Source organism: Rousettus aegyptiacus, unplaced genomic scaffold (genome assembly GCF_014176215.1).
Source record: "Rousettus aegyptiacus isolate mRouAeg1 unplaced genomic scaffold, mRouAeg1.p scaffold_m13_p_5, whole genome shotgun sequence".
Taxonomy (NCBI): Eukaryota; Metazoa; Chordata; class Mammalia; order Chiroptera; family Pteropodidae; genus Rousettus; species Rousettus aegyptiacus.
The window spans coordinates 21,826,621-21,852,291 of NW_023416308.1; the positions used below are offsets into that span (position 1 = coordinate 21,826,621).

Sequence of the window (25,671 nt, forward strand, 5' to 3'; positions counted from 1 at the left end):
AAAAATTCCGTTTTAAGTTTCCTTTCAATTGTTTTGATTGTATCACAATCTTAAGTGATGAGTTACTTATGTCAGTGAGTCCTTAGCACCTCCCCGCTCTGTATGTCTCTTTCTCTTACATACAGCCACTCGGTGCCTTGGCAAACCATCAGACTAGCTACTTTTTACTGTATTTATCTTTAAGAGTGTCTTTTATGGCCTGAAATTAAGGTTTTTTTTTGTTTTTTTTTAAAGCAGACATATAAAGTTTCCTTTTAAAACACATTTATCTGAGTAAAGAGTGAGTCAAATTAAACAAAAAGGCTAGGAAAATAATAGTACAGGTGTTATCTGGATAAGACAGAAGTCAGGAAAGTGATATGCAAACTACTGAATTTTGCGAACGCTGCATGAGATCAAAAAGTTCTCTGTGCTTCCTCTTAAAACAAAACTCCAAAGGGCACAGATAAAGGGAATCAAAATGTTGAGAAACAGCTCTTACCATATAAACCACAGCAACAGGGTTGTCCATCTAAAATGGGGCGTGAAAAGGTCCCTTATTTTGCCTCGGTCTTCCTGTTTCGAGACAAAAACATTTGGTTTACTGTCCTCTCTACCAGATGTGTGGGCCCTGGCTGGTGGCTGGAGACAGGCTGAGAGGGAGGAGGTTTCTGGTGGCCTGGAATCCAGGGTTCAAATCCAGGGCACTCATCTCCCTAGCCCAGTGCAGCCGACTTGGCCCCTCCAGCCAAGGCCCAGTAACGTCCAGAGGTTTGATTCTGAAGGAATCCTGAACCTGGGAAGCAGATCCCTTGGGTTTGGCCCCCCTGAGGCCTCTCGGGTGGTCCCATGGATGCAGGGAGCAGAACACCAGTCCAAGGGGTACCGAATCATTTCATGCCTTGCCCTCAAAAGCCAGCTTTATGTCAAAAAATTAATGGGCTGACAATCAATTCATTAACAGCCAATTCGCCAAAAGATTAACTAAATGATCCATTTTCCAATTTCATATAATTTGCTAATTTATAAAACCTTTGCTTTACAATGTTCTTTATTATTATTATTATTATTATTATTATTATATTTTTATTATGATGGTAAAGGTTAATGAAATCTAGTAAGTTGCAAATGTACAATTTAACAGTAAGGCATATATATATTGCATTGTGTTCACCACCCATAACAATGTTCTTCTAAAAATATATTCTATGACTGATTCTATTCTTCTTAGATATACTTAATGAACATATTTTTCTAAATAACAGTTTAAGAAATGCTTATTTAAACATGCTAAAAGTGAAAAAAAAGAGATTACAGGTCATATGCTGCTTAGTCTATCTATGAGTATTGTCTATGAATATTTTTGTAATATAGTCTTCAATGAAAAGACAGCATTCATTAAATATGTTTATTGAATATATTTGATAAGGTTTGCATTTATCGACTATATTTTGGAATATTTATAGAGAGAATGTATTAATCAATAAATGTATTAATATGTACACAGGGAGAATATATTCCTGTTTACTAAATATATTTTTAGAAGTACTTCTCAAAACACGTTTTCAGTAAAGTGATACAATGGCATGTTAATTCAAGAAAATTTGCTTTTTGGAAAACTGGTCTGCTTCTGGGAAGCCCTTCTCTCCTCTTTTGCTTGTCTCAGGATTCGCCACCTCCTTGGAGCCTTCCTGGCTCATCATGCTTCCCAAAGTGAATTTGGATATGACTCCTGGCCTGCATATTGTCAGACCATGCCAGACACCTCCTTTCGGTCTGGCAAAATTCCACTCAGTTCTTTTTGCATAGTATAGAAACAATCAAAAATATAATTTTATTTTAAAATATAACTGCCTTGTAGGATCTGTTGTTTGCTTAAGGGTATTTCTCATGGATGAGGTGCCCTCTATTCTGTCTCCCTTCTCCGCAAAGTGCGCGGTGCGCCTGCGCAGAGGGAAATTGATTACAAATTCTCACTGTGGTGGAATCCGCGACCATGTTGCCATGGGGAGTGATACACTACCACCCATTAAGGGAGTCAACCCAGGCGTGGTTTGGCGGCCTGCATCTAATCTTATAGCGTCACTTTCTAATGTGTGTGGGTTTTTTGTTTTGTTTTGTTTGTTTTTGGTCCCGCCTTTGCCCATCAATCACATTTGCTAATCAGACTTCATCAGCGATGAAAGGCTAAACCGAAGCAGAAGTAGTTACAGAATCCATTAGTGGACACGGCATTACATTTTCCTAATCACTGACTAAATTCTCCAAGTGACACTTTTGGGACTTGGAGGTGAAAATACACAGATTGGAGTTGCCCAATTCCCCTTGCAAGTCCTGCCCAGTGCACCCTCATCCACTCTGTGTTCACTCACGAACACCCAAACATGCATGCCCCACCCAAGCACACCAGCACCCGTGCATGCACAGGGACGCCAAGCCGGAGAGCCAGTGGGCCAGGCACTGACCTGTCTGGAGATGATGAGTTTCCCCAGTGGCATGGGGGCTCCATTTTCTGTCGCTATCCTCTTTAAGGTGGCAATAGCTTTTTCCTGGTTCCCAGACAGCACATCATACCTTGCACTCTCAGGCAGCCACTGTGGGAACAGGAGACCCAGGAATGGCTGTTTAGGGTGGAACAGAAAACTGAGTCCCAGCCACACACTCATCTGTGTGTGGAGACCTGAAGGGTTGGGGCTCTGGAGCCAGAAGATGAGCTTCAAATCCTGACTCTGCCACTGAGAATATTGGTTGTGTGACCTTGAGCTATTACTTGAGCTCTCTGTGCCTCCATTTCCTCATCCATAAAATAGGACGATCCAGGCGAAGTGTTTAGCACAGTGGCTAGAATAGGTTAACATAGTTATTATTATCGCCATTCCTACTACTGTTACTTGGTGCCACTGTCAGAGTTCCACGTGGAGGTTGAATAACATTAAGACTGCCACTCAAAAAAGAAAGACTGCCACTCTCACCATCATCTTTATCATCCCCGCCTCTCAGAAAACTATACCTCACTTATGTTCAGCATTATCTTGCAAACTTACTCTAAGATACAGGAAAAAAAAAAAAAATCAGACCTTTAGGTCTAATAGAGTCCCAACCCCAAGTAACTAGACAAATATATTTTTATCAAAAGAAGCAAATAGCAATCTGTGAAACAAGAAAGTATAAGAATTGGAGTAAGAAGATCTGGGTCAGATTAGACCTTCTTATTTGCTGTGTATCTTCTGACAAGTCAATCAACCTCTCTGAGCCTCAGTTTCCTTTTTGGTAAAATGAGAATGGAACAGAGATCACTAATGTCCATTTAAATTTATGTTTCCCTTTCCATAGTATAAAGTTGGCCTTGGATATGGCTGCCAGTCACGAATTACATTTCTCAGTCCCTCTTGCATGTAGGTGAGGTCATGTGACATGCTTCCACCAACAACATATGAGCAGAATATTCCTGCCCAAGGTTTTAAGGAGTGAGTATGCAAGTAGATGACCCCAAAGCCCTAAACAATGGCAGAGCTACAAGCTGGAAGGAACCTGGTGTGGGAATCATATTGCCACACAGAAGCACCCATTCTGGATTGTTATGTGAGTGAAAAATAAACTCCTATTGTGTTAAGATACTGAATGTATGGGCTTTATTTGTTACAGCAGCTGGTGTCATCCTAACCAAGATAGTCCTACCTCCTATGGTTATTGGGAGGGATAAATATGATAATGCATGTAAAGAACTAGCGTAGAGCTTGCTACTCAGATGATACCTATTGTCATTATTACATTATTTACTACAAATGAGACTTTCCCATCTAAAGGTTTATTTTGGGGCCCACTGGCTATAAAGTGTTTCACGCATGCAGTCTACACATGAAATGATACATATGTAGGGTGATCTCATTGGGGGGGGGGGCGTGCAGTTTATGCAGAGCTGAGATGGAGAGATCATTTAAGCCCCTAGACCCAGCCATGCCTGAAGTCAGTTACTTAATCCTCTGTCATGTGTTTATTTCTCTTTTACTCAAGCCAGTTTGGATTGGGTTTCTGACGCTCAAAACTTAAGAGTCCCAACTATTCCAATACAAGTTACTTTAAGTGTAGTCCTTGCAGGGATCGGGATAAGGTATCCTCCATCTCCTGCTATCCTCCTAAAGAACATCCCAATGGTGTCTGTCTGGAGGAAACCCAGTACCCCATAATGAACATACCCCAGGCCCTATTTCTCTGTCTTATTTCCTGATTTAAAAAAAAAAGCAATCTTAAAAGGTGGCTTTGATGGCCTCCTCTACTCCCTCTCCACCAAAATATAGTGAACAGCAGGATGTCACGTAGCAAAGGTTGAGATCTATTAAAGATACCTACAAAACATAGGACAGCAAAGAGGAGCAGCGGGACAGCCGAGAGGATGAGCAGCCAACGCCAGCCCAAGCTGGGCATCACAAACACAGCCAGGATGACCTCGAACACTGTCCCAATGGCCCAGAACACCTGGCACAAGAGAAAGGAGGTCAGTGATAGGGACAGCATTGGTCAACACAGTGGGCAATTTCAAGGTCTTTGTAGACAACATAACACATGTGGGTAAGGGGTTCTTGGGGTCAACAAGGTCAGAATGGCCACCACTTTTCCTGTGGTTCACATGGTTCGGCCAGAGCCTGCATGTTATCCATCTCCTGCGGGAACCATCCACAATATATAATACCTGCATGGTGCCCACTGGAGTGTGCAATGTGGCAGCTCTGCTTAAGGAGATCGATATGATCAATATTGTATGAGTCCAATATGACAGTGAACATGTTGGTTTTTGTCTACTGATATCCATTTCCCCTGCCTGACAGTGCCTCAATATCCTTTATTAGCATTGCCCCCTGTGGGGCTGAATATCTTCTGTTTGCTTCTCCAAGTCACTCTTGATCCTTCTTTGGATAGACTGCATACACAGGCTCCCTGTCCTCTGACTTCTCATTGGGTGCAGCCAACGAGGACACTCACAGAGAGGGAGGGTTGTTTATTCCTCTGGCTTCCTCTCTGCAGAATGGTCATGGGTTGGCCGCATCCCTCAGCTGAAGGTCACAGCACCAGCTCCCATCCAACAGCCCTCCAACAGCCCTCGCCATACAACTCACTCCCCACACTTCCTGCTAAGTATTCCCTCCCTTTGCCTCACCAGGCCTGGGGTGGTAACACTCCTCCAAGGACTTTATAAAAAGTCCCTTTGTAAAACCCTCTTCAAATTATCTTAATTTGAATATGCTATTTTCTGCTGCCACCCTGACTCAACAACTATTGTCCATTCCAAAACTGGTCCTTTAGCTACGCCAACAGTTCTAGGAGCTCCCAAGAGCCTTCCTAAATCCTATTTTGCTTAAATAAGCCACAGTCCATTTCTGTGCTGACAAACAGGATGATCGTCAAAATGTCTAACTACTGGTATAGCACTGAACAATCATAATAGACGCCATACAGCACTGACCAATCAGAATGGACAATGGTCATACATTCCCCCATTCCTCACCATGACTATGTCAGGAGTTAATGCTTTAGGTGAGAATTATGAAGAGTTCTAGAGGGAGTTCTAAGAGAGGACAGGGTGTCAGGTGCTGAGGGGTAGTCAGGGCTCACGGTCAGCTGTCGCAGATGTACTTCAGTATTTATACAACTGGTTCATCCATACCTATGTGAACCAGCTGACAACCATCCTGACTGGTTGGGGTTGGATGAAGTCAGGATGGTTACGTTGAGCTGTGGGGTCAATGTGATCAGTATCATCAATGTGGTCATGGAGACTGGGGAGGTCAGAGGGGCATCACATTCAAAATTGTGGACATTAGTGTTCAGCAGAAACAAATAAAACCATTCTGCTACTGCATGGAGGAGAGGGCAGCTAAGTATTTGCCCTGAGACCTTCCAGATCATAGTTGGAAAATGGGTAACAGGACCCTGGTAGAAGCAGGGCTTGAGGGGGACTGGCTGGACCACGAGAGTTTTAAGGCAAACTATAGACCACAGAGGTGACCAACAACAGAGATCTCAGACAAGACACTGGTGAATCTGGGTAAACAAAGGGGTAGAAGGTGATAACATGGCAGGGGAGGAGTTTTTGTCCACTCAAGCTGCACCAACTTTCAGGTAAAAACCATTTTCAGTTCAAGAAAGACATACCACCCACCCGCCAGCATTTTTCAAAGAGACAGTAGATTGAATTTTCTTGTCAACTGAAGAACTTACATATATTTTAAGACAACCATGTCAAAATCAATATAACTGATCCATTTAAGTCTTTGCATACTAAGTTTGTTATTTTTTTTTTAACTATTCTCTTTGCCATGTGGCTCAAGACACCTGAGAACCTCCTACCAACGAATGAGAATTCTCCAGAAACCCAGCCACCCTCCTTACCTCAATCAGCAAAATACACTTAGCTCTGGCTTTCATGGGGAGGAATTCAGCATACAGCGTCACCCTGGGAAAATAAAGAGACAGAAAGGAGATTAAGGTCAAGACTGAGAGGGAAGATTGCTACAGCTTTTTTCTCCGTCAACATTCCTCTGAGTGTGGGCTATGGGACCACTTACATCAGAATTTCCTGGGATATAATTTTATATGTAAATCCCCAGGTCCAACCCCAGACCCACAGAAACAGACTCTTAGGGGTGGTGTTCTGGCATCTACATTTTTAAATAACTCCCTATATGATTCTCAAATTTAATAATTGTTGCCATTGAGCAACCTGTACCAAAAAGGGTCTATATAAGGAATGTTGCAACTGATCTCTGGGCCCAGATCTTCAGAGTGCTAGCTCCTCTGGGACTGCCAGCATAATAAACCTGAGTTCTCCAACTCTCCGAGTGTTGCTTGGTTTCTCGGCGGTCCGATTTTGGATCTTTTCTGCAACAGTTCTTTTGGCAAAGGATGGTATTTAGAAACCAAGATTGGGGTGTGCTCATTGCTATTGGGATGTGTCGCTTCTAAGCCCTCACAGTAGACACAGCTAAGAGCTCATTCGCTCTATCTATCTGTCTGTCTGCCTATCTATCTATCTATCTATCCATCCATCCATCCATCCATCCATCCATCAATCCATTCACCCATCCATCTGCCCCACATGCACACCATACATCTATATCTGTTTCTACGCATATCTATCTGTGTATATGTGTTTAAAAAAACAATGAGTGTATACTGGTACTTTCAATTCTAGTCCAACCAGCAGGTTACGTTCTTTTTAATCTTCCCGGTCTCAACGTTGGTAATTCCCTTCTGCAACATTGTGAAAACCAGGTCTCGTTGTCCTCAATATATTTACTTATCTGCTCAATTTACTTGTTTACTCAATTGAACCAATGTCTTTACTGCACTGGCAGCCTCCTCCATCCACTACCTCCACACTCCCTTCCCCTCCCTTTCACTTCCTCAGCCACTGGACACGCTGGGAAGAGAAGGAAACTTCTAGAGAGCTCCTTCATGTCGCCTTCCATTTTGCTAGGAAGAGGAGGCCTTACCTTTCCTGTCATCTCCCACCTAAGCTAGGCATCTGAGCTATTCAGTGGCCTCATGTTATTCTCCTGGCTCCTCATAAGGGAGGTGGGGGTAGAAGGAAGCTAATTTCCATAAACCCTTTTGAGGCACGTGGTGCTGGTGACCTATCTCAACCTCTTGAAACCTCTTTACTAGGTCAGTGTACCTACATCCCAGCTGCTGCTGCTAATGGCTCATCCTTGCAACCCTCTCTTAGGATTACTCCTAAGCAATTGGAGCTGCCTTACCACAAAGGTACCTGGGAGCTACAGCCCTTCTCCAGAGGGCAGGCTGCAGACTGGTGTTAGGTACAAAAGACCCACACTCCCTACCTCAAGGTAGACCCTGAGGAACAATGAACACTTCTGAACTTCCTGTGGGATCAGGCTGGGTCCAAATTTCACCTGAGACCATATCCTTGCTTAACTTCTTCCCTTCACTTTTCTTGCATTGTTCACTCTTTCACAGGCTCCTCCTGAGAGCTTTCTCTAAATAAATCCCTTGTACAAGAATCTCTGCCTCAGGCTGTCTGTTTCTATGGACCCCAGCCTACACCTTGCCCTGCAGAGCGTCTATCTCTTTAAAAATTGGCCTCACTAATACCATAGAGATTTAGAAACAGTTCTGTCACTCGTAAAAGCCCTTCTTAGGGTAATAACATAAGGCACCTCTGTCCAGAAAAGAAAGAATTCTCAAGAGCATCAGAGTAAAGGCTGAGTCTTCCGTAATTCATGTGTACTCCATTCAGAGAAAAGTACGAAGTAAAAGTCAATGTCATCTAGTCTTACCTCACAGTTTATTTTATTATTCCCTCTCTGCCCTGGTTCTCTCGTTCTCTCTCCCTGCCCCCCACTCCCTTGATCTCCTAGCTGAAATCATACTCAAGAACTATGAACACTATTTTTTATTCAGTTTATAAATATTTCCATGCTATTTTAAAACCTCTTACAGACATATATTCTATCATATGAATGAATAATAGCTTTTCTTGAGGACCTACTACATGCCCAACATTGTTCTAGATGTTTTACCTGGATTGTCTACTCAATAAGCATAGCAAGTCAATAAGAGCAGGTAATTATAATTACTATTATACACGTGCATATATTTTTAATCCCCACCTTTATATCGACATCTATCTATGTCAGATAAGTTGCTAGTTGACCAGGATCACACAGCTAGTAAGTTAATAAGTGGAAGAGCCAAATTTTAACCCAGTTCTGTCTATATTATACAGCTCATCAATCATTTGCCTATTTCAACAGTTTCACAATTGTGACCAATACTTCAATAAACATCTCTAGGATGAAATTTTTGTCTTCATGTGGTTTCCTTAGGAGAATCCCATAAGTAGAATTTAAGTCAGAAGGTGTGCTTATTTTTAAGACTTTTGATATATATATGTATATATACATATATACATATACATATCAAAGCAATTTACAAAAAAAAGTTGTTTCAATTTATATTCCTATAAGTATCTCTCCAAAAAAAACCATTAGAAATTTCATTAACTCAGCTCTGAAAACAGGGACCAAGATTACTGTGGTTACAAAAGATTACAACAATCACCATTAGTGACTTCTTTGAAATTTTATTCTAGTCTCCAAAACATGCGCTTATATTACTTTTTAAAATTAATAGTAACAATAAATTGAGAAGTATGTGTAGTTCCCCCCACCAAATTAAAGCCAAACTACTAATCATGCAAAAAGCATATCCTAAGGGCAAAGCTATTTCTGTCCTTAGATGTCAAGGATTTCTTTTTATTATGAACCTATAGCATGCAGTCCTTTTTTTTTTTTTTAAGTTACAGAGGTGCATATGAATGCATCTCATTGTAAAACAATGTAGCAATACATAAATATACAGAGTATATGATGGTCCTTCCTCTTCCTCATAAGCATTCTTCTATTCCCCTCCCTCAAAGCCATTATTACCAGCTATTTGTTTTGCAACCTTTCAGCTATTCTCTATGTAAATAAATACATTTCAGCAACATAGTATGTTTCTTTTTTCTTTACTTCCCTTCCCCTTCCTCTCTCTCTTCCATCCTTCCTTCCTCCCTTCCTCTCACCCTTCCTTTCTTTTCTTAGCACATGCAGCATACTGTCATTGTTCCACTCATACCAACACCCTGACTCTGACTACTTCCTGGCATGCCACTCCAACTTCCAGTTGCCAGCACCAACTCTTCCCTGAGTGCTTTCTCTGATCACTAAAAGTTGCTTTGCCAACCTGTGTGGCAGACCAGAAGTGTCAAAGAATGTAAACTTCCCAGGAACAGCCTTCGACTTGTCTCTTGAATGGGACAATTTGGAGATGTATGCTGTGGTCTCCCAGAGTACACTATTACAGCTGACCCTTGAACAACACAGGTTTGAACCAGGTGAGTTCACTTACACATAGAGTTCAGCCCTTCCCATCCGTGGGTTTCACATTCGCAGATTCAATCAACCAGAGATGGAAAACTATGTTCACATTCCCAGTAGCAGTTTCCCATTCATGAATAGAAGATACTGTTTTCCATCCATGGTTGGTTGAATCCGAGGATGCAAAATCTATGGACATGAAGGGCTGACTGTAGTTAAGTTTTGGAGGAGCCAAAATTTACACTTAGATTTTTGGCTGCGCTGGAGTGGGTCCCCCTAACCCCCGTGCTGTTCAAGGGTTGACTGTCCTTGCTCTTGAATCTGTGTCAGGATCTGCTTCCAATAAGACAGTTTGGAAATTTTTTCATGTTAACATATGTAGATCTACCACATAACATTTTTACAGCTGAAAACCTGTTGATTAATATTTAGATTGTCTTCAATGTCTTGTTTTTGCAACCTATGCCACGAGAAACATCCTTTCCTGTAATGGTTGTGCCCCGCGCTTGGCCATTATTCATAGCAGTTCATTATGAAAATGAGCTGTTTGATCTTCATCCAAAGCATGGTGATTATTACAATCACACTAAAGGATAAAAGAATGAGCAATGTAATTAGCAATGCCAAGAAGCAGCCAATACTGGCATAAATAAACCTCTCCTGCGAATAATTGCATTTACAGTGCTTTGGCAATTAGAGATTTGCCATTTGGATCACATGCTTGGGAAGAAATGACCTGTGATCTCCATTTGGCATTTCTTCTTAGTCTTTGGAGGAAAGAGCAGTTCCAAGAACAGCTTTATGAGTAAGCTCATTTTAGACACCAATCTGAAGAACCTTCTGAGGTAGATTTCAAGGTAGATCAGGCGGTATGCATCTTTGAGAAAAGCTAAAACACAAGTACAATGCCAGTTAACCAAGGTTTCTATCCAAGACTCTTAGGTGTCATTTCTGCTGAAGTACACAGCACCCTCTACTGGAAATAAGAAATGATGTGCCCAGATGCCCACATATGTTGTGTGTGTGTGTGTGTGTGTGGTGTGTGTGTGTGTGTGTGTGGTGTGTGTGTGTGTGTGTGTGTGTGTGTGGCGGTAGGTGCAATTAGAGGTGATTTTCATTTTTTCGATGCTTATTTACATTCTTTAAAATTTCTAAAACAAAAATGTATTTGAAATGATAAAAATAAAGTTACATTTAATCCCTTGCTTGAAGTAAAGTCTCTTCCTTTTTAATGCTCCTTCATAGACAGAAAATGGAATTATTTGATATCCTAAATGTGATTTCTCTGTCCTGCCTTAATTAAAGAGACTAGAACTTCTCAGAAGCACTCATTCTACATTCCCAGAATCACCTCCAAATCAGTATCAGAGACCCAATGGATATTAATGAATTTCCAAGACCTTTTGACTAAGTAAGTTGAGAACTCTTCCCAAGGTTTGTTCAAATGGAAGAGCCTCGGCATTAGACAGACCTGGATTTGAACACAGTTTCTCCATGTGGTAGATGGTTTGTGCAAGTTGCCTTATTTTCCTTCTTGTATCTATGCTCTTTTGCAGTGTGACTTTGTAGTTCACTCCACCCAGAATCTATTTCTCCATCCCTTGAATCTCAGCCTGTTGTCTTGCTTTTGATCAATAGAATGTAGCAGAAGTGATGTTGTGCCAGTTCCAAACTTGGGTCTCAAGAGGTTTTGTGGCTTCTGCTTGCTCTCTGGGACCCCTGTCCAAGTACCATGTGACTAGGTCCCTTGGCTAGCCAGCTGGAGGATGAGAGGCTTATGGAGCATAGAGGAGCTGTGGCCTCACTAGCCTAACCAGCCCCCATCTAATTTACCAATTGACTGAAGACACGTGAGTAAGCCCCACTAAGACCAGACCAACCAAACAGCTGAGCCGTTAAATCGTTAGTTAAATATATTGTTGCTTTAGGCCAGGTGTTTTGGGATGGTTTGTTACAAAGTGAAAGGTAATCTCTACATTCCACTTAATAACCATCAAGTCACTTAGCCTCAGTTTTCTCCTCTGTAAAATAGGGATAATAGGATTGTTCAATGGACTAGATGAAGTGGTCTGAAGAGAGCACTTAGCATAATACCTAGCACTTGGTAAGTACCTAGTTAACACTATCATCATCATCATCATCATCATCACTATTAATGTTATTGTTGTTATAATTAAGAACCAATGTGAAAACATATTTTGGGAGAAGGAAGAAAGAAGAGAGAGAAAAAAAGCAGGATATAGAAAAGCACAGATCAGGGCAGAGGGACGGGCTCCGCATTAATAATATAATTTGGATGAGATGATGGATGTTATCTAAACTCATTGAGGTAATCATTTTGCAAGATATATAAGTCAAGTCATTATGCTGTACACCTTAAACTTGTGCAGTGATGTATGTTAATTATATCTCAATAACACCAAAAGAAAACAATTTTTAAAATTTTAATAATATAATTTGAATTTATACTAGAAATTCATAGTACGTTATAAGGACTTCTGATTGTTAGGCATATAAAATTATACAGCAAAATCTTGCTCATTTGGTTTTGCGAGGGGTGCAATTGGATAAAGCTATTTTAAATGAAAGGAAACTCTTAGTTACATTTAATTACATAAAAATATCTTAACTAAATGTTTCCAAATAATGAACTTAGGGGAGCCATTTGTATAACCAGATAAGAACACTGCATAATTAAGACAATTATTTTTATGTAAATAGATGGAATGAAAGTGCTGGGAAGCCAACGGCTCTCTTGGGTGGCAAAATATTTCTTCTGTAATTCTGTGGTTTTCATTTGCTCACCTCATGGACAAAAAGCTATAAGATTGAGTAATTAAGAGAATACGTTTGCAGAGTCAAGTGACATTTAAATCTCAGCTCTGCAATTTACTAGCTATGTGATGTTGGGCTTGTTACTATTTTAAAGTCCTAGTTTTCTTATCTGTAAAATGGAGATAATAATATGTATGTCTTAAGGTTTTGTGAGTTTTAAAATGGTTATGTGTATAAAGCACATGGTTTGGTGCCTGCAATGTCGTAATAGCTCAATAAAGAAATCGAAAGATATAGTAGTGTTCAATAAATGAACACCTTAATGGGGAGGCATGACATTTGGGGTGTGGGGGTAGGGAGCAGGTGTGAAAGCTGAGAACCCTCACAACACAAACATAAGGGGTAAAGGCCCTCCTAGCCGCTCTGTGTCCCTTATTTCATTCTCCTGGCTTCCCTGTCCTCTCTCCCCAAAGATCTCTTCCCTTTGCAACTTTAGGAGGTGGTTTTTCTCTCTTCTAGCTACTCTGCCATTGCAATCCTATCTGCTTTCAATCTTCCAGAAGTTCCTCAAATTTTCTGGTCTGCTGATGGCAATCTTTTCTTGTTTTCCAGCACAATTAAAGATCTATTCTATTTCTTATGCCTTTTATGTCATTTTCAGAAAATGTGGAGGAAGAAGTAAAAAATAGTGGTTCTCATTCCACCAATTGTGAACGAGAATCACTGTGAGCATTCTGAATACTTAGTTCTTTTCTCTTCCCACAAATTGGAAGAAAATTTAGGTGGCTGTTTCAAGGCTGGCTTTGCTATCAACTACCTGAGCATCCCTGGGAAAGAAATTTAATGTGTACTTCTGTGAGTATATTCCTTCCAGCCACTAGGAGACAACTGTCCCCTGGTCAATGAATGGCTCATGAATGGAGCAGTAGCTAGTGTCTGCAGGAATTCCTGGAGTTGGGCCAGAAGTAGAGCAAATAGGCCACAAGCCCCTGCCAGCCCAGATTTATGGGCTTTGCTTAATGGTCTCTGCTTCGAGCCACAGTGGTTTTTAAGCTCATCCCAGATCCAGAAGGATTTGTCAAATGCCTACTCTGTAGAGCCTGGCAGGGATCGATAATGGAGAAGGAAGGGAAAGACTGAGGAGAACTAAGAGCTACTCACTGTTCCTCCAGTCAAGTGGCAGGAAGAGTCTGGGGATTTGATCCTGTGTTAACTCTTTGCGTGTTCAGTCTACAATTATACACTATGTCCATCGTCCATCAGGCTGACACTTGAGTTCCTTACCAAAGCCTTCAACAGACCAGATGTATGCTAACCTTTATCAAGGCACTGTCCTGGGCACTTTTTATGTATCGTCATTTCATATTCTAACTGATCACACCCTCATTTTAAAGATGGAGAAACTGAGATGTAGAAAGGTTTAGTGACTTGCCTAAGGTCTCACAGCTATTATGTGACAGAGTCGGGGTTCGAAACCGGATAATCTGGTTTCAGATCCAATGGTCTAGCCACACTACCTCAGCATTAGCATTACTCTTCTAAATCACCTCTTCCCAGTAGTGACACTCAACAGGCTCAAGAAGTCAATCACCAAACCATTATCCCTGAGAGGGAGAGACTGCAATGCCCAGAACCTCACCCACCAAGGCCAAACTTCTAGCAACAGAGATCAACAAGGAGTTCCCAGGACAGAACCATCCACGTCACTTGGTTGCAAGCTATTTACATTGGACTCCTTCCATTTCAGAAGGAGCAATGATTCATCCTGATCAGAACTGGCACATACTCTGGGTATTACTTTTCCTTTCCTGCCCGTAGGGTCTCAACCAGCACCATTATCTGAGGGCTTTCAAAGTATTTGGCCCATTGACACATGGTCCCTGATAACAATGCACTAGACCAAGGGAGCCAATTTATAACAAAGAAGATGCAGCAGTGTGTATACGACCATGGAATATACTGGTCCTATCAAATTTGCCACCCTGAAGCTGCTGGCTTGAGAGAGTGATGGACCAGCCTTTTGAAGGTGCCATGGAGGCATCAGCTTGGAGATGGCACTGTTTCCAGGACACAGTACACCGTTCAACCAATGACCATTATGTGGTACTATATAGAAAGAATACATGGTTCTAGAAATCAAAGTGTTGAAGTAGGGGTGGCTTTCATTACCATTATTCCCAAAGACCCAGTTGGGGGAATTTATACTTCACCAATCTTGCAACTTCTAGGCTCTGTGGGTCTAGAGGTCCTGGCTCCCAGAGATGACATGCTTCTACCAGAGGACATAGTAAGATTCCCATTAGACTTTAAGCAACAGCTGCCACCTGCTGACTTTGGGTTCTTTGTCCCACAAAATAAGCAGGCAGAAAAAGAGTCAGCATTTTGTCTGAGGAATTGATCCTAAATATCAGGAGGTATTGGGGCTACCTAATAAGGTACCCAGATGGCAGACCATCCAATTTTGGTGTTAAATGGACAAGCAGCGGCTATGGCCTGAGAAGAGCATGGTGAACAGGGACCTCGGGCATGAGATCTGAGTCACACCACCAGGTAAAGTATGAGGCAGAGCAGTAGAAGTGCTAGTCAAAGGTGAGGGGAATCTAGGATGGGTAACAGGAAGGAGATACTAGGCACTGGTTATAGGCATGTAGCTAGAAGCACTAGCAGGGGCCATAGTTTATCTCACTAACCATCCTCTTACAAGTCTTTTCAGGAAAAAGACCAACCAGAATCCTGAAGGAGCTATTCCCAGATGAGGTGAATATATAATATGAAGCAAGTGCCTCCAAGAAGTGCCAGGGATGAACTGTAATGGATGCTGTGATATACAACCTGGAATCAACCTTTAGGACTGAGGCACACAGTCCTTCTGGAATGATCAGGAGTATTGCCTGCTAAGAGCTCCCTCTTTGAGGGCAGCCCATATCCAATGTGGCTGATGTGAGGCTCAAATTTCCAGCCTCCATGCCTCAATTTGGAACAACTCTAAAGGTCCATCCCAGCTTCTGAACCTCTACAGAATCAGCTGAGGCTTCTGTTGCTATCACATTGCAACCCAATTTCTTCCTCTGCCCATTCATGCTTTTCTCACTCTGTTTACAGATGTTTATCCCGATAATTACTTGCACACAAATCTTTATCGCAGGGTCTGTTTCCCAGGATACCAACCTGTATCAGGAACCATGTCTGTTTTGCTCACCGCTGTATTCCCAGCACCTAGCACAGGTCTGTGCCATAGTAGGTGCTCAAGAAATATTGGTTGAATGAATAAATAAACTAGAAGGGAATGACCTGATCCTCGTGACAAAATTTCCCTAAATTACTGCAGTAGTATTCCTTACCTCCAACCCATCCTACCAACCACTGCCAATTAACACTTCTGAGGCACCTCCTCTGTTCATGAACTCTCAGTGGCTCCTCACTACCTGTAGACAATCCCTTTGGGCTGGCATTCAAGGCTTTAACGAGCGTGCCCTGGTCTATCTGTCTGACCTCAGCTTTCAATTCTCACATATATCACCCCAACAAGCTAACTAAACTGGGAAGTTAGCCTTCCTCAGATTCAGCTATGGCTTTCTCTTTTCATGCATTTTCCTTCCTAGGAAATAGTTTATATCTTCCTAATCCCCCTTCTGAGTCTTTCCAGATCCTTTACATTCTTAATAGCAGGGAAGTAAAATTCAATGGTTAGAAAACAGGCATCTGGAGTTGGAGGGCCTGAGTTCAGATTCTGGCTCTGCCTCTTCTTCATTATGTCTCCTGGGGCAAGTTACTTATGTCTCTGTGCCTAGGTTTCTTTATATGTACAATGGGATTAATCATAGAATTTATTCGATAGGGAATTTGGGGGGCTTAAATGAGATAATCTGGATAAACTGTTTAGAATAGTACCTGTCTATTAATAAACTCAGAATATTGGCTATCATCATCATTTAGAGTGGGGCCAACACTTTGGGCCAGATAGGAAATATTTCAGGGTTTGCAAGATGCAGAGTCTCTGCTGTGACGACTCTGTTGCTACAGCATGAAAATAGGCATAATGTAATATGTAAATGAATGAGTGTGGCTGTGTTCCAATAAAACTTTGTTTAAAAACCAATCAGCACATTGGATTCAGCCTGCATGCCATCATCTGCCAATCTCTGCTTTAGAATTCCCCAAACTCCCAGGAGAGAGTGACTTCTTCCTACAACTCTGAGTACTCTCAGCACCTCGCCAGTGGCAACCACAAAACAGCACCCAATCACAAATCATTAGCCCCATGCCCTGCTTCGTGCTTACATTAGAAGGGAGTGAGAGGCAGCATACATACTATGAGCACGGATGTCGTAGGCAGATAAACTGGGGTTCTTAGCTCCACCTGTACACTGCGTGACCTGAGCAAACGATTTCACCCATGGAGTCTCAGTTTCCTCAACTGTAAAATGAAGATGGCAATAATTCTTGGATCTGCCGTGATATGTTAAAGAGAAATGTCCAATCTGTGCTAAATCTATTATTTTTATTATTATTTCACATTCATGATCTGCCAGCTATTGTATCGATTTTGTTGTTGTTACTCATTACAGTTCTGATAATGATACTATTCTCTGGTTACATCATAGCTCCTGATACCAGAGGCCCTGGCGTAGCCATCTTTACATCCCTCAAGGCCATGAATATTGTTGACTGGCTGCCTGGCTGGAAGGCCAGAGCTGGGTATTTACTTACGACTGGGGGACCCCTCCGATCCCGAAGCCCACGAGGCCCCGGAGCACCAGGATCCAGCTGTACACAGGTGCGAAAGCACTAAGAATGCCATAGTACAGAGTCCAGAGCACGCTGACCTTCAGCCCCTGCAGAGAAGGAGACACCAAGTCACAGGGCTTCTCAGCACCTCCAGGTCACATGGCCCCCACACATGTTTAACATCACTAATAGGGTCATGTCAAAGGGTAACCCACACAGCCAAGTGGATGCCAGCCAGGGTTTTTCCATATGGGTAGTGCCAACCCCTAGGGGGTATGTGGCAAAACTGTGGGCCATTGTCCCAATGATTGGCATTTAATAGTCAGGGCCCAGAGATATTAGATGTCCCACCATGGTTGAAACCCAATAAAGATTTGCCCTGCATCCTGCACCATCTCGAGTCGAACTTCTCACCTTGCAGTCACACAGCTGTAAACTCTGTTGATGATTATTTATATCTAGACCTTCACTTTATTGTACATATAAACAGGATTTTTTTTGGTATAGTTTGAATATACTACACTTAATTTTTTAGGAAGGCAACTTGCGGGTAAATCAAAGGAAGACTGTGCTCTGTTTTATCTGGAAGTTTACAAAATTGTTCATCATTTTAGAAAACCGTGTTGTCAATGGCAATGCTGTATGTGGTGTTTGAGTCACTGAGGGAACACTTCAGGTTCTGCCTGCACTGACAGGTCTTCGGTGCATATCTGTGAATAGGCTCAACTGAATCTTATTCCAAACGTCAAATATGAAGAAAAAACACCAACAAGATTCAGTTAAATACAAGCTTATTTATAATCAAGGGCAAATATTAATTCCTTTTATTATCTAGGCAGAGTTGTACATGAACATTTGCATGTTAAAATCATCTTATTTTATTAATTATTTAAAAAATTTTCTCCCTCAATAGGTGATTTATTATTTCAATTATGTGAGTGGCTATTTCACCTTTGAAATTATTTCTGTATAATTAAGAAACATTATTAAACTTTTTAATAACTCTTTTAAATAAAGGGAACATTATGTTTGACAAGATTGAGAACTACCTGCCATAGTGTACATTCCTCAGAGATTGAGAAAATTCTGGACAGGTCTCTCTCTGAAGCACTCCTCTCGGGTCCGGGGTTCAGTTCACACTCCAGCCCCCACTGGGGACACTTTAGCGGAAAAGTGTGAAGCATATAATTTACAGTCTTTACAATCTTAACATCTTAAACTGAATTAAAAAGACTAGAGAGGAAAATTAAAGGTCTACCAGGTGACTTTAGGTCTTTTGGAAAATGGTTTTAGATAGTAGAGAGAATGTTTTAAATAACTTTGAATTATCTTGCAAGAAAGTGATTTCTTTTTCATTTTGACCTTCAATCTTCGATTATGTCTAAAAGGAAGGATGCTAGCGGTGCTAGTGGTGCTAGTCTGTCTTAAACACCCTTTTCAACTCCTAGTAATCTCTTTTTAGCAGGGAGAACAGTGGAGCAACCATAACCAGCCAGAATTTAATAACATTGTTTTATTTTCACTGTATTTATTTTGAAGATATTTCCTTAGGGCAATTGTTACTGATTTTCCATTTAAGACACTCTATAAAGTTTCTTTTACAAAGAAAATTAATTTCATTTAAAAAAAAGTTGATACAAAGACAGATACTGTGTACATAAAAGAACAGGTAGGACAAGAATTATTAAAGTAGGAAGCCCTGAATCTATTGAAATAATAATAAAGCAACATTTCTGCATCCTTAAACACACCACTATGAAATTGGTACCTAACACATATATACTTTAATTACTTTCCTTTGGCTTAAGCTAACTCAGTAGAGATTCTCTTCCCTGGAACCCAACGAGTCTTGAATCAGAAACAGGATATCATTAGCAGCAGAGAAGATAAAAAGGAAAACCAGGAGAAGAGTAGACAGCAGACAATAGGGCACCCAGACTGGGGCATGGGAGCTAACTGTCCCTCCCAGGTGACTGGGAGTTACATCATCCCAGTGAGGTCACCAATGACCCCCATGACAGGCAGCACAGACAGGCACACTGCCCTGTCCTGTCGGGTCACAGCAGATTGCAGCTGGCTCTGAATTTGCCTGCTGATGCCGGGGCTTTCCAGCTGCCCAGAAAATGAGGACTCAGAAACCACGTGTAAGTACTGTCATGACTATTGCAAAGGCATGGGCACTGCCAGCAAGCCCTAGCTAAGCACTGGTCATGGACACTGCAGAAATGTCTTTGTGCTTCTCATTAAGTACACTTGTTATTCTACCTAATAACATCTGTTCTACCTTTTAGATTGTTAGCCCCTCTTTCCCTTCCCTTCCCTTCCCTTCCCTTCCCTTCCCTTCCCTTCCCTTCCCTTCCCTTCCCTTCCCTTTTCCTTCCCTTTTCTTTTCTTCCTCCCTCCCTCCCTTCCATATTTCTATATTGGGCATCCTCCGTATACCAAGCTCTAGAAATAGGTACATAGACATTACGCATTCATTAACTTGCTCATTCAGTTATTCATTCAACAATAACCATGTTGTGAGTACCTGCTGTATGCCAGACACTAGAATACGGATACATATTATTCATTCAATATACATGCATCGAACATCTGCTGTGTGCCCAGCACTATAAGTACTGATATATATATCATTCATGCATTCACTCTTTGGTCACTATGCATGTATTGAGCATTTGTTGCATCTGTTGTGTGTTGAGGTACTATTATTCATTCATCCATTCACACTGCATATATTGAATGCTTGCTGTTTGCTAGGCATTGGGCTTTGTTCTGAAATTCAGCATGGAACATGACAATCAGAATCTCTGACTTCATGGAACTTTCATTCATATTTTTAATTACTGTCACATCATTATGCTGGATCCTCATAATGACCTTTGGAAAGAGTCTGTTATTTTCATTTTCCACTTTACAAAGCAGCACAATGATGTTTGAAGTAGTCGAATGATTCGTTCAACAGAGTCAAACAGGATCAACAGAGTCAAAACTGGAGCCAGGATTTTCACCCCCAAATGCTATACCATGAATGAGCTGCTCCCTCCTCCAGTGCATTTAATGTCTCCTCATTACCTCTAGTAGAGAACATACATGCACCATGCAGTGTAATGCAGCAAGAGCAGGTGGGCCTGGATGAATGGAAGACAACTATCCCTCTCTTGTCAGCTTTTACTCAGCTCTGGTCAAAAGTTACCATCTCAGAATGTGGCTCCCAGGCTGCCAGATAGCCCCCTAAAAACACATAACTCTATTTTTATGCAAATCTGTCGTTTTTGAAATGGAGGCAACTGATTCAAAATCTTATGAAGCATTGTATGGATAAAGAAAACACATGTGTGGGCCATATTCAGCCCGTGGCTCATTCATTTGCAACCTGAAGCCTGGAAAGGCTTCCACCTCCTGCTCTAAGAAACTGAAAGTCTTAGGCACCAGGCCTGCCATCCCCAAGAGGAGCACACCGATTTCATGGTTTCATCGTGAGCATGGCTCAGTCACCTGCAGGGATATCTGACTCTAAATCACCTTGGTATTCTCCAATCATGCTCAAGTAGAAAGGATATAGTCACAGGTCAAGGACATCTGAATCTTCAAAAAATATAGTGCCTGCTAGTCACTTCCTTTTCCTCCTTAGAAGTAACATGGACCTATAGCCATTGAACTAGTGACCTAATTGTATTCTGACATTGTTTTTCTTTGTGTCCTAACCAATAGCAGTAACCATTAATCGCGGGCTAACCATGCAGCAGTAAATACTGTTTGAAGTATTACATACGTTTTCTTATTTAATCCTTCCAACAGACCTATAAGGCTCCCTACTATTATGCACCCTATTTCACAGATGCAGGAACAGGCTCAGAGAGGTGAAGCAACTTGCCCAAGATGACCTCGCTCGGCAGGGGTCACTGGGATATGAACTTGGATGCATTTATCTCCATCCCTTCAAAGCCACACACCCACAATTGCCCTTCATTTACTTGGCCGCCATAAGCCTCCAGGCTGCAGCAACATCTGTAGGGATCAAAGTGGCCCACTCAGTCCCAACCGCATATATGATTTCCCTGCAAAGTCACGCAGTGGACGCCCTCACAGAAACCTCCCAGCCAGGCTGAGGCAGATCAAGGAGCTAAGAGGAAATTTTCAGCACTTGCTAAAACTCGCCAGCTGCCCCTTCGCCCGCTGTTCCTGGAGGAGTTCTGGGGAAGGTTTATAATTAGAGCCTGATCCATCTTCCCTGAGGTTGGGCCAGATGCCATGCAGGGGACAAGGGGGCCCTGGAGTCTGGGGGTGCCTTCTCTCTTCTCCTCTGCCTCCAGTCACGCTAGCTTTACCTGGGCTTTGGAATTTACCTAGCTGGTCAGGAGAGCTGGAGGGACACACTAGGCAGCCCCCCAAGATTCATCTCTTTGAGATGGATGGATGTCCTACTGATCAACTGAATTCTAGGGGATAATTCAGTTATGTCTTCCTGCAGACAAAGTCAGGGGGAAAATGTGGACTCTGGAGATGACACATCTGCATTTTAACACTGGCCTTGCCAGTATTGGCACCATGAGCTTGGCAAATAATAGGAATAAAAATGGACATTGATGAAATGCTTCCTCTTAACCAAGAGCTCTCTGTACAAGGACCCACTTACGCCTCATAACAGTCCAATGGGAGATTATTATTATCCCATTTACAGATGAGGAAACTGAGGCACAGAGAGGCTGAATAACTTGCCCAAGCTCATGCAGCCTATAAGTGAAGAAGCTGGGATTCGAATGTGAGCAGTTTGGCCTCAGAGCCCATGCTTCTCACAATGATGCTATGTCAATATTTCATTTGTCCAAATGAGCCCCTCAGGCAAATACTGAAATGAGGGTTGAGGAGTTCTGGGGGATGGAATAAGATGTTGGAAAACGAACTCTTCACAGTACAGCAACTTGGCACTGTCTGTGCATTCCCCCTCGACACCTGGTTTCCCAACCTAACACCATTCCCATTTTGGACCTGGTAATTCTTTGTGGTGGGGACTCTCCTGTGGCCTGTGGGATTTCAAGCAGACTCTCTGACTTCTGCTCACCCCTCCCCGCAGTTGCAACGACCAAAATTACCTGCAGACATTGCTAAGTGTGTGTGGGGAGAGGGAGAAGCAAAATCTCCCTCCCCCCAAAAACCACTGTTCTAGAAGTTGCCAAAATGTGTTTAGAAGTCATAAGATTCAGTAAATGGCATTACTAAAAACCCATCTATGAATCTTTTTAAAATCCAAGCTTATGGCTTTCTCCTGAGGCCCATCATAAACACGAAGACTTCTATATTCTAGAGGGCTACCTCCTGGGAACACCATATGACTCACTGCCCTTGGTAAATGTACTCTTCCAAGGGAAGTCAGGAGTTTTCGGGTAAATAAGGAAGATTGATCAGTAAAGTCTTCTGACTCCTTGAATCCATGTTCCTGACATCCTCTACTGAAGGATTAGAACAGACCCAAGAGACAAAAACCCGTTTGCCCTTTAGTTTAGTGAATTCAATAAATGGTAATTATTAATATCAACTACTATCTAATCCAACCTCCTTTAATATAAATAAGGAAACCAAGGTCCAAGATGGAGTAGTGACTTACTTTAGTCACCCAGTGGCAGATTTAGGCCCCAAATTAAGGGATTTTTTTCTCCTTAATCCCTAGATTCCTCATGGCTTCAGTATTCAGCAATTAGATAACAGAATTTGGGACACAGTAAAATTCCTCATTACAAGTTCCTGCATTTGCGTGTGTGTGTGTGTGTGCGCGTGCGCATGTGTGTGTGTACGTGTGTGTGTGTGTGTGTGTGCACGTTTGCCTCAAGAACAAGTAAATAAAAAATGTTTTTAGCCAGAGACAGAGGAATGAGCCGTCCACCTCCATGCCCAGTCTGCTTAGAAAGAAGCCACATTAAGACGTTAAAAGAACATTTTCCTTCCATTATTTTATAGACCTGAAGATTTATGTTAGGTCCAGCCTCAGACAGCCACAGGTTTACAGTCTATTTAACTGGTGCTCAGCTCCACCATAGAAAAGACTCGATTTTATTTTAAGAAATTTTTCTTTTCCCTTTCTTCTTTCTTCTTTCCTTTCTTCCTTCTTTCCTTCCTTCCTTCTTTCCTCCCTCCCTCCTTTCCTTCCTCTTTCTAGCTCTCACTCTGGTCTTTCTTCCAGCCAGAAAATCACTATAGCAGTGACTCACACCCTCCAGAAACAGGAAGTGGGTAGGAGAGTAAATTGGGGCAGAGTCTAGAAAACTACCACCTGAAGGCCAGAGTAATCCAACCGAGATTCTCTTGGCTACAATGGTTGCAGTTAGTTTTCCAGCCCTTCCCCTTCTGGCCCAGCCAGAAGCCACTTCTCAGAGGTTTTATTTGTCAGTATCTCCCAGGTGTCTGCTAGCCCACGTGTTTACTGTCCAGTTCCAGTAGGAGGAGCTGTAGCTGGAGTCTACTTCCTGTGCAGCACTGTTCAAACTTTCATTTACTCACTGAGTCAACACGTTTTATTTATCGAGCACCTACAGATTCAAGCCACTAGCATCATAGTTAAGACAAGGGTCTAGAATGAGAAAGAGTGAGATTGGCTCTGCGATATATAAAATGTGTGACCTTGGGCAAGTTGCTCACTCCCTGTGCCTCAGTTTCCTCTTCTGTAAAATCAGAGTGAAAACAGAACCTTCCTCATTGCTTGTTGTGGGGGTTGGCTAATGCACGTATCATGCTTGGTACTGAGCCTGCCATGCAGGACCTCGTTTTATTTTCAGTCTGTGGCATACCAGTTGTAGCAGGCCTGCCTGTTAACCACCCAGCATCCATATATCCCTTCTTCCATCTTAACAGAATTCTAAGTGGGTTTAGATATCTACCCCATTCCTAGTTCTAGGAGTAGATTTTTATTAGTCTGAGCCACTAATTGTCAAAGCGTAGTCCCCGGACTCACAGCATCAGCGATACCTGAGAACTTGTTAGAAATGATATTGTTGCCAGACTGGCTCACATATGTCCTGTGGTTAGGCCTTGTGCACAATGATTCACACTCGTGACCTCAAATAACTCTCCAGTGTAGATTCTGTTATTTCTTCTTTACACATGTGAGGAAATTGATGTTCAGAGAGGCCAATTCAATTGCCCAAGGTCACACAGCCAGGAGTGGCAGAGTCAGGCTTGAATCCAGGTCCACATGACTTCAGAGCCCAAGTTTGTAGCCACTACACCCCCCTGCCTCTGGAGAAACTGCAGGCTGATGAGGAGAGTCCAAAAAGAGAAGAATAAAACAGTCAAGGAACGCAATAGCTCGGAATGCACACGACTGGAGTGGCGTTTTTTCCTGAGCAGGTCACATAACTAAGTAAATCTTATCTGGATCTATAAAGATTTTTTCTCCACTAAGGCCCAAGTTCATAATTTGTCGGACTGTAGTTTCACATGCTGAAAGAATCAAGGAGTCCAAAGGCAGGCCAGCAAAACAAGAGCAGCATAACACACAAAGGGGGCCATCAAAGCCGTGGTGTAACAAATAGAACAAGAGCTCAATGCAATTCAAGACCAGTGAATTCCCCTCGTGTTTACAAATCCATCTCATGTCATCTCTTAGGCTGGGCTTCCCCAAAAGCAGACCCTAAAACAAGGATTCTAGTGCAAATAGTTTATTTAGGTGGTAACCTGGAAGGGGTGGGGACAGCGGAAAATTCGGGGTGATTTAATGAACAGGTTCTCCTGGCGGCGCCAGAGCTCATTCCTGCTAGGATTGAGAGATGATCCATTTTACGGCAAGAAAGCTGGTGTCGTTCTCTACCAACCTTTGTCTGCCCCTACCCTTGTGTAAATGGTGAGTGCCAAGGGAGTCAGGTGGGGACCAACGGCATCTTCTGCACTGTGAAATGCACATGGTTGGGCCCCACTGGGAATGTGTGATTTCACGAATCTACAGCAGCCTCAGAGAAGTCTTCTCACTGCACAACAACCTAGCTCCTAAAGAGGCCTCCCAAGTGCCTAAGAATCACACATTTTGCTACTCGTTACCACCATCATGGAGATAACCCAGGGGACATGTGTTTAGAAGAGGTCGCCTTACTGTTTTCCTGCCGTACTGGTCTGAGATGTTTCCCCAGAGGGTGGAGCTGGACATCATGCCAACAAAGACCACCTGTGGGTGGAAAGACAGTTTCTGTTAGACAGTGTAAAGGAGAGTCGCAGAGAAAGAGAACAATAAACTGAACTTGTAACATCACAGTAATTGCAAGGTGCAAATGCTATTCTGTGTGCTACATGTTACTCTTTAAACCTCACACCAATCCTATGG

General features: G+C 42.3%; 1 protein-coding gene across 1 annotated transcript in view; it reads right to left on the reverse strand.

Annotated features, from left to right (window-relative positions):
• The window catches only part of LOC107500141 (SV2 related protein), a 65,045-nt gene that overhangs the window by 19,499 nt on the left and 19,875 nt on the right, over positions 1–25,671 (reverse strand). Inside the window, exons 5-10 of the mRNA XM_036221186.1 lie at positions 25,444–25,515; positions 17,343–17,467; positions 6,367–6,430; positions 4,330–4,455; positions 2,445–2,573; positions 482–555 (exon numbers count right to left, since the gene is read on the reverse strand). Coding sequence (XP_036077079.1) covers positions 482–555; positions 2,445–2,573; positions 4,330–4,455; positions 6,367–6,430; positions 17,343–17,467; positions 25,444–25,515 — 590 coding nt within the window. The remainder of the gene's footprint in view (positions 1–481; positions 556–2,444; positions 2,574–4,329; positions 4,456–6,366; positions 6,431–17,342; positions 17,468–25,443; positions 25,516–25,671) is intronic.